The following is a 10,244-nucleotide window of genomic DNA, read 5'->3' as shown; positions in this document are numbered from 1 at the left end:
TTCACTAATTTCACATTCACTTGTCCCAGAGACTTCCTATTAAGACTCGTGCAAATGGAAGGGTTTTCCTTCTTGGGAGAAATACATGCAACTATAGTTTAACATCTGTGTGAAAAATCAAGACATACATGGGAAGATACATAGATTATGTAAAGAGAGAAAAGAATAACATTTACCTTCATCACTTGGTACATAGATCTTGGGATCCTTACATAATGAGTCATTGTACACAGTTTTATTGAGGACACATTTGAATCTTAAATTGCCCATAAAAAGCTGGAGGCCTATTAGAGCAAATATACTCAAGCAAAATACAGTCAAGATCAAGACATCAGCAAGTTTCTTAACGGATTCAACAATTGAATTTACCATGATTTTCAAACCTAGAAAAAAAAGGTCCAATAATATGCAAAATGAGAAGAGGAATGCAGTGACATTCCCATATGACAAGACACAGCGGTTGCAAGTCTGTTAAAAACAGTCAGAGTAAATGGGTTTGTAACTTCCGAGTATTAAATGAGGTAAAACAAAGCATAGGAGTGACTAAAGCATTTTTCCCTAAATTTCCGAATCATAACTTCTTTGGCTTCTGCTTAGTACTAACACTAATTTTGCTATCTTGCAAATTCTAAATTAAGATGGTAGCCTAGCAAAGTCTTTCATGAATAGGGGCAGCTTTCTGTTTCTGTGCTTGATTAACACTAAACAAGTACTTCACCCTGTGCCACATACACATTACAGTGAAGGACAGCTTCTGCTGGCCTCGGGGAATTCTGCCTTAGAAGGTAATCCCTTACAGATGCCACCAGTTTAAAAGCAAAAGAACATTTACGACATCGGTAAGGAAACAAATAAATATTGGGGACCAGCCAGTTGGAACACATGTACTGGGATGGAGTTGTGATGATGGTGTTTTGGTCTGTGTTTGGCCATAGCCACTTGCAGTGGTTTATAGTTCTCCCTGCCAACTTCACTGATAAAACAGTTGAGTTGTCCTTGGAGGGAGAAATTTTGTATAAACTCTTTTAATTGGTCGTTTGTGATTGGCTGATGGCTCGTCAAGGGCATTTGGAGGAGAAAGTGATGATGAGGTGAGGAAGGCTCGCCCCCAGACTCAGTTTGGAAGGACCCCCAAGACACACTGCGCATGCGTGAGGGGATTTCCAAAGTTCTCATGCATGCGCAGAAGAGGTGCACTTATATAACCAAGAGGGTGGGATTGAGCACCCCTGATGGGGCGGTACTCACCACACCTCCCCGGGCAGGTGTGCTCAATGAATTGTATAAAAGCAGATACGTTTTCCATGCTCGGGGCCGGCTCTACACAAAGGACCAAGTTGCTTCTATCGGGGACGCCGTTGAAGTGGGAGTCTGCCAATCCTTTGGAAAACGCAGCTGCTGCCGAGGGCCTTATAAGCAATTACAATGGGTAAAACTATCCTATAAGTGACACCTGGGTGAGTAGGGTGTCGTGCCTTCCTCTTTAGGTTCTTTTTTGCTCACTTTTCCTCCTTCCTAATCCCTTTCACTTGAGTGCCTGTTTTTTCACTATTTGCCACTTTTTGTAATAAATAGTTACTTTGATACATAGCCACATTGTCGAGTTTTTTCACATTCCCGTATATCCTCGAACCTCCCCCTAATACAAACACAGCTTGGCAGAAAGAGTCCTGGACATTCTGGAGGACACCAACTTGAACATCATCCAGCAACAGTGCCTTGTGACAAAGAGGGTGACTGTTTCCTGGGCTGCATTAGGCAAAGTATGGCCAGCACGTCAAGGGAGGTGATTGTTCCTCTCTACCCAGCCCTGGTGGGGCCACAGCTGGAGTACTGGCTCCAGTTCTGGCCCATGGACACACTGCAGAGTCCAGCAAATGGCCACAGACATGGTGAAGGGACTGGAGCAACTCTGCCATGAGGAAAGGTTGAGCTGGGCCTGGTCAGCCTGGAGAAGAGAGGGCTCAGGGGGGATCTCCTCCACATATGAACAAATCTGAAGGCAGAATGCAAAGAGGATGGATCCAGGTGCTTTTCAGTGGCGCCCAGTGCCAGGACCAGAGGCCATGGGCACAAACCAAGACATGAGATGTTCCATCTGAACATCAGGAAACACTTTTCTGCTGAGAGGGTGACTGAGCACTGGCACGGGTTACCCAGGGAGGTTGTGGAGTCTCAATCCTTGGAGATTCACAAAAGCTCTCTGGACTTGGTCCTGGGTAACCAGCTCTCAGTGGTCTTGCTTGGGCAGTGGGGCTGGACCAGACAACCTCCAGATGTCCCTTTCAAACTCAACCATTCTGGGATTCTGAGAAAATGCCTTATATATAAATTAAAGACCAATATTGAGGCAGAATAATTGAATCTGAGGTATGATATAAGCAGACAGTGATATCCAGGATTTTTCATAAGAAAAAAAGTCAAATTATACTTGATCTCTGTTCTCCATGCTGAATATGAAAGGAAAAGTATTTTGTGTGGTTCTGACAATAAAATTAAACACTTTCTGTGTTTAATTCCTGCTATAATTCCAGAGCAAAATCAAAACTATATTTGCAATTACAGAGAATAGGTAAAGTTACTATATATTATGACAACATATATAGTCATAGATAGATTTTCAAATGAATTTTTGCAGGAAGACCCTGAAATCATCCTTTGGTGTCCTAGTTAGGGGCATGACTTGGAAACATATTGAGTACCTGGATGGTATATGCAAGATATTGCTGAAAGTGTTGCACTGAATCCAGATAGTGGCTGTGGTCAGTAAGGAAACAAATGAAAGTCTCAAATATTGTGAAGTCAACATTCTTGAGAAGAAATCAGAGAAGATTAAGCCAATGAATCTTAGCAAGCTAATTAAGCTAAGGAAACAGAAATATGGGGGCTATAACCATGTAATGTTAAGAGAACACATCAAATAGAGGAGGTTGCTCCAGGAACACAAAAGTAAAATGACAAAGGCATCGGACTAAGTAAAACTGAACATTAGTGTTGGGATAAAAAATGCAGAAATTAAATTTGCCTTTGTCAAAGTCATTTGGAGGAAAGATGATTAAAACAATTCTGTTAGGGTGCTGCTGAGAGTTACTACAGACTGTAAAACAATCACACCTTGGGATCCCATCAGCAGTCACAAAAAATTACCAGAAGCTGAGGGCAAGAACAGGAGAGGAATCAGAATTAGCACACTGGTGAAATGGAGAAGATATCAGTAAGATTGTTCCTTACGTGGTATTACTGAAACGGCTTTCAAAATCCTCAGTGCTTCGATAGTTCGAAGAGCTGAAACATTGCCTATATTTTGAGACATAATACACCTATAAAATGAAAACACATATAACTGAATTGCAGGATGTTGCTTTTCAAAGCATAAGCATGTTGAGCCAGTCTATGATTATTTTTCTCTTTGCACATATGCAAATAGTGGTTCAAGCACAGTAACTCTTTAGCAGGTAGGATGCCAAACACTCTAAGGAATTTCAGCAACATCAAATAGTATTTTATCTGTGGCTTTTTCCCTTCAATGTAAAAGAACAACTGAGTTTTACTTACATTACAATAGTAACAGACAGATCCAAGCAGTTCCACGGATCTCGAAGGAAGGTAAATTCATTCCAAACAAATCCTCTTGCTACTATTTTTATCAATATTTCAATAGTATAAATGCCAGTAAAAACCCATCTGAGGAGGAAAAAGTGTATGTAAGTTATAGAAATAAAAATATTAATGAGATTGAGTCACATTCAGGCACATTCAGGCCTTTTCTATGATAGGACAGATTATATTACTTTCTGAAGCATCATGGCTATAAGAAAATGTGTTCCTGAATTCTAGTAAGACTGCAGGTAGTAAATCTGCAACCACAAAAGTTCACAGAAGCATACAAGGTTATTTCTAGGTGAAGGAGAGCTCACACTTCCTTAGCAAACATTTTTAACACTGTGTTTATATTCTAAAGCAGGCTGGAAAATCACAAAGCCTCGACATTCTGGCAGAACAACAGAACAAAAGAACAATTGAAAAAAGGCTCATTTCAGCCTGTAAAGTTTGCACATTTTATACATTTAGTCTGAGAAATACTCTATCATGGAAAGCAAACCTACAGAAAATTAAGCTATTCTTATCACCAAGCTTACCACCAGAATGGACACTTATCCCTTTCTAGTTTTTGCATGAGCCAACCATAACAGACATTCAAGTTGCTTCTGTAGAATGAGAGATGTTAAATTAGAATTCTACCCCACAGTCTCTCTAAAAGGCTCAATCCTTAAAAGAAAAAATGGGCCAATCTTCTACGTCACACCAGATGGCAAAATTAGCCAACACAGAGGAAAGGGCATATGGTGTGAGCCTCTGAGAAAAGGCACTGAAGCTCCACCAAAGACTGGGAGATATAATAACAATCCTCAGTCTTCCTCAGAGGTCTGACTGAGATTTTTCAAGGCCCTGAATTAGATCACCACATTTGTTTACATTTTTCGGTCCTGCATGTAAATATCCATGGAAAAAGAGGGAACATAGAGCCTCTGAGATACTTACTCAGTCCAGTTGAGTGCTGCTGGAAGCTGACGTACAGTCAAAAATGAAAAATTGAGGTACACGGTAAAAAAAATAATGCCAGCAAAACATGTAAATAGTAAGTTAAGGAAAAAATGCTACATTATAAAACAATGGAGTTCACAGAAGGTCCTGATTTCCACACAAAAAACATATAGGCATTCAAATAATGACTTTGGTTTTGAATATGCTCAGGACTTCTCATGTGTTTTCCAAAGAAACTAAGTTAGAACTTAAGTGGGATGTAACATGCTTAACAGAAGAGATGAGAAACATAAATTAATGAAAACCAGTTGAAAAAACTTCATTAATAATAACCAGTGTCCTTTGAAACTGGGATTCCATATCCACATGTTAGCAAAACTCCCCTCTGCTCTGCAGGAGTTCAGAAAGTTTTCTCACTTTATGTGGTAGGCAGTGAAAATATGCATAAGAAAAATCATTCTTTCTTAAAAGTTCACCTGACATCTAATAAAACTGTTTGGGGTGTTTTTTAAATAAACATTGTTTTTAAAGGTAGGGTTTAATTGAAAGTGAAGAGTAAATTTAGTAATTTTTAATAGCAGGAATACACATTCAAAGTCTGACATAAGCTCCACTAAAAGGATCTATTTTCATAAATTAATAATTCCAAATGAATAGAGATGTTTAGCAGAAAAAGCAGAAACTACTCACTTGATGGTTTTGCACCTGCAAATCCTTCACATTCTGACATTCTCAAACTACAGTTCTATTGTTTCAAAACTATGAAAGATGGGCACTCTTCAGAACATTCAAAACTTGAGTGTGGAACACATTTCTTAGGAGAACATGAGACTCCTCCAGCAAAGCTTCACCAGAAATCCCATCTTTCCTATCTTAAAAACCAGGGAGTCCCTGGTTTGCTTTGTTTGTTTGTTTGTATGTTTTTAATTTAACCTTGTGACCACAGCAGAGATTTCGAACAAGTTCTGGCAAAGGGCTACAATATCATACAATAGCCTCTAAAGGTTGTTTCATACCAATATCTGCAAAATTGATTTCAAATATCAGCTTGTACCAACATCATGGAAATATCTCAGCCGTTGTAACATTAGATTCAATATAACATCTGAAAGATCTCTATCAGCCATATCTATATCAGAGCTTATGTTCACATTCATATAAAGAGAGGAACAGAAAGACAGAAAACTACACAGAATATTCTAAAATTCAAATAAAGGAAACCAATGAAAGGATATGAATTGGTCAGAATTTTAATTGCTGCTTTTCTGACTGGATTAAAAGGACCAAAGACACACAAGGCAGGTGTGGCAGTAAACCGGAAAATAGTCCTCTTTTTATTTAGCACCATAAAAGTCTACAAAGAAAAGATTCACAGGATATGAAATATTCAAATTAATTGAAATTTCCCCCCCAAAAAAATATTCAGGTTTTGAAGTCTGCATCTAGAACTCTATCGAACTGCAATTATGAGAAAAGCTTTCCTGTTTTCTTACTTGGAGTTGTGACCTGGCCATACACATTTGGAAGGAAAGACAGCAGCTCTATAAAAGTACATTACTGCCTGAGAGGAAGAAGCAGACATGAGAATGAAGAGCAAGTGATCATATTCACTTGGTCAAAGTAATTAAACTACTTAAAGCAATTAACTAGTAATTACTATTCTAGGACTCTAACAACGGTCACAGTCACACTCAGAAGTACCTTACTCTTGGATAGTTAGTTGTATAGGCTACAAAACCTTATTTACAAAATAAACTTTGGGTAGGACTGCCAGAATCCCGGACATCCAAAGGAAAAATCAAAAATTTGAAGCATCCCCAAATTATCAAGCAACACTGTAAATTCCCTCTAAACTACCTCAAGTTCCACGCAGCTCCGTACTTGTGCTACATGTAAAAATGAAATATCATGAATGAAAAACACAGTTTCCTAATATACATTTCTTCAACTGAATCAGCCTCAGTTTCTCTTCATCAACACTATTACTTTGATTACTTGGAGAAAACAAATCTCTGGAAGAACAAAGTCTTCTGCATGTTCTCCCATTCAATTATTATATTCCAATGCCTTGCTGGTCATTTCATAAAGACAGCAGCACAGCACTGCATGGAACCTCCTGCTCTTCAGGTCAAGTCCCCCCCAACACTAAGCAATCATACAACAGACATTTAATTGAGGAGGGATTCCTACAGCATCTACTTTAGACACTCCCACAGGCAACAACACCAACTCCTTTGTAATCACATGGAGGATTTGCAATATAAATATGGCACAATAAACAAAGCCAACGAGACATATAATAACAGAAAATTAATTTACAACAATGCAAATACATGGATTTGCTACACAGAGTGCTGGAAATATCTCAAATATGCCTCCCCTCATTGGTATAATCTTTGTAATTCAGTGAAAGCATCTGCAATTCCAAAATGATCTACTCTTGGACAGGTACTCTTTATACCACAGGCAGTTCAGCCTCCCAGGCATCATAGGAATTGCTCTGCAAAACAAAGCATCCCTTATCCAAGAATATATTTCCTGTAGAAGTGTATCAATCATGTATATTATGTCCTCATCATTAAATCTGACTGCTGATTGGAACTGAAGATACCTCTTCATGGCATAAAGCAGAGCACACCTTAGCACTCCTGCCCCGAAAGATGTCAGGAATGTCAAAAGACCTGTCTGCAGAACAATCAAAGCCCAGAGTCTCCCAACTAGAGCTTTTACTATCTCTTAAGAGTTCAGCAGACAAAGTTAAATCAAAGAAATGCTTTTGGAAGTTTTAACCTTGTGATCACTGTAGTACGGATCAAAATCCTCCAGGGGTTCCCCAATGAGCTCTGATGGAATGTCCCCATAAAGAGATGGCAGCTTTTTGCAGATTTGTAGATCAAGCTGGGGAGTAAGTTGTTCTTCAACTCCTTCATAATTATGCTTCTCTTTTTCTTTCTCTGGCTGCTTTTTTTTCTCAGCAATTCTTTGCTCAATTGCTGCCAAGGACTCAGGGGTGAAACGTCGAAAGCTGTTGGTGTCTGATGGCCAACACCAGTGATCCATTTTCCCTTCTGAAGGTTTGTTTCCAGTGCTAGAGGCAATTGAAGAAAAAAAGCTACAAGCAATTAGAAAATAACAGAAATAATGCACAACTTTAAACTACTATCTATTAGATAAATGATTTCTGACTTCTATGAAACCCCACATCAAAAGAGAATAGAATAGAGCAGAAGAGGAATTTCAGTTGGAAGGGACCCAAAACAACCATCCAGTGCAACTGTCTGAGCAATTCAGGGCTGACCATGGTAAAGCTGTTCCTAAGGGCACTGTCCTCTTGAGCACTGACAGGCTTGGGGCATGGACCACCCCTCTAGGAAGCCTGTTCCAGTGTTCAACCACTCTCTTGGGAAAGAAATGCTTCCTAATGTCTCACCCAAACCCACCCCCAGTGCAGCTTTGTACCATTCCCACACATGCTGTCACTGGATACCAGGGAGAGAAGCTCAGCACCTCCCTCTCCACTTCCCCTCCTCAGGAAGCTGTAGAGAGTGTCAAGGTCACCCCTTGGCCTCCTCTTCTCCAAACTAGACAAGTCCAAAGCCCTCAGCCCCTCCTCACAGGACATTCCTTCCAGCCCTCCCACCAGCCTTTTTGCCCTCCTCTGGGTGCATTCAAGGACCTTCACATCCTTTCTAAATTGTAGGGCCCAGAACTGCACGCAGTGCCCCATGTGAGGCCACCCCTGTGTTTGCTCTGATACACCCAGGATATAAGGCAAAACCCACTAGAAGCTCATTCATTTAAAAGAAAGAATAATGTAAAACAAACCCAACAAAGATCAACACCTAATTCTTTGAAACACTCTGCATTTTTGATTGCTGAGGTCCAGCTGTGCTATTTCTGTCTTGGGAGCTCACTTATGGACCATATGTGTTAGAGAATCAATACCCTCTTGTAATTACAGCTCTCTTCTTCAGATGCCAATATATTTCTTTAAAAAGAATATGCAAACAATTATCTTTGCCCAATGATTTTATTTGGGTTTATGGGACTTGGGTGGTTTTTCTTTTCCTCCTCTGGGACTTTACAAGCAAGTTCAGATCTGATCAGGAACCACAGCTCAGAGATCAGAATTTGCCATGGTAACAAAATGGAAGCATATAACCAAAGAACTGGTACTTTGCCAAACCACACAGACCCATTTCCAATTGAAAGCTCAAAAGATAAAGTGAAAACAAGATTTTTTTTTTTTTTAACTTTTTATAATTCAAAGATGATCGATTTGATCTTCAAAACAATTTTAAGGACAACAGAGAGACTGAGCTTTTAGAGAGCTATACTGACTGTAATAAATGAAGCAAAGAAAACTGTTTTAGCAAATGCAAACATTGTTTTAGTATTAAGGATTCGGGAGCTGAAGTTTTGAAAAAAAAGTGAAGACTGAATCTGACAAAAGCAGTGATCAAGAGCAAAAAATCCTTAGACATTCCCTTCAGCAACAGTGACCAGAAGTCATAATTGAACAAGCATTCATGGACAATGTGAGAGGATTTCTTCAACAGGCCTGTACCAGCCACATACTAGTGCTCATAGAGAACAACAGACTTTTTGGCCTTTCAACAGCTGCCAAGTATTTACAGGTTGTGACTTGGGTTAGGAAAGAGGAAGTTAAGAATATGGGACTGAAAAAAATCCTTGTGATACAGATGGCTAAATCGTTTTAAAAAGACAGAGTGACTACTCGGAATTCCTGAAGCTCAGCTGAACTCAGCCACCTCGTCACAGGCTGCTGAACCAGCTGAATTTTTAAGTCAAGACACTGAGGTAAAGTGTTACCCTTAGAAATAATTTCAGTCTTTGCATTAGACAGAAAAGTCTCCCTAGTTACTGATTCTGGGAGGGAAAACACAGAAGCAGCATTCCCAGAGGTAGCTGAAGGACAACTGAATGCGATTTCTTCTAGAACCTGGGAGAACAAACTTGGGGGCGTGTAGCTACAAGGAAATTGTAACAACACACTACCTAAAGTAGGCTGCTGAGGCAGATACAATGCTCGAGTCCAGATCTGCTCTTTCCAGTAGAGGACATGAAGGAAATTCCCATTTAAATTCAATTAAGAATTGAAAATGCTGCACCACGTGTTGATATCTCTGGTCCCGCAGCAGACAGTGGTCCATCAGTAACAGATACAAATTGTGGCAGGAAACATGTAATAAAGAATTATGGGATTTGTAGTTTTCCGGGCTCTCACGCATGCTCAATGAAATACTTGATTGTCATCGGTTGAGAGATCATGTGGCACGTTTGAACGCTGTATTTAAACTGCTACCTTTTGTAATAAAGTTAATCTCACTCCAGCACTCGGCCAGAGTGCAGAGTGGGGTTCGTGCCTTATACAAACACCTCAACAAATGCACTGAGGGGACCTTCAGTTTCTGAAGTACCACTCTCAGCAGGATCAGGGATACAAAAACACAGCTTCAAATTCAACTTTTGCTTTTAAATGGAAATTACTTCTTTCTCTCCTCTTGAGAGGAAGTGAACTCAGTGTGCATAGCTAGCCCTGCTTTGAGGTCAGTCTAACTGGCTTAAGGCTGACTTTGGATACTGCAAAAATGACACAGTAGCTTTTCAAGTCAAAACCCGAGGAATTCCACACAGACTGATTAAATTTACTGAACAAATGACGTGCAAAGCAATAG

General features: G+C 39.7%; 1 protein-coding gene across 1 annotated transcript; it reads right to left on the bottom strand.

Moving 5' to 3' along the window:
• Nucleotides 1-176: 176 nt before the first annotated feature.
• On the bottom strand, nucleotides 177-9,863 carry LOC113979397 (sodium channel protein type 5 subunit alpha-like; the record flags this gene model as incomplete). The annotated part of the gene is made up of 6 exons (XM_027706799.1): nucleotides 9,565-9,863; nucleotides 7,336-7,633; nucleotides 5,767-5,899; nucleotides 3,556-3,739; nucleotides 3,232-3,320; nucleotides 177-383 (listed from the first exon to the last, which is right to left on the bottom strand). Coding segments are annotated over exons 1-6 (1,144 nt in total), but the record flags the coding sequence as incomplete, so codon positions are not given.
• Nucleotides 9,864-10,244: the final 381 nt, after the last annotated feature.

The sequence above is a fragment of the Neopelma chrysocephalum genome, unplaced genomic scaffold (assembly GCF_003984885.1).
Source record: "Neopelma chrysocephalum unplaced genomic scaffold, ASM398488v2 Primary Assembly neopelma1_78942, whole genome shotgun sequence".
Lineage (NCBI taxonomy): Eukaryota > Metazoa > Chordata > Aves > Passeriformes > Pipridae > Neopelma > Neopelma chrysocephalum.
This window is presented reverse-complemented; position numbering and strand designations above follow the sequence as displayed.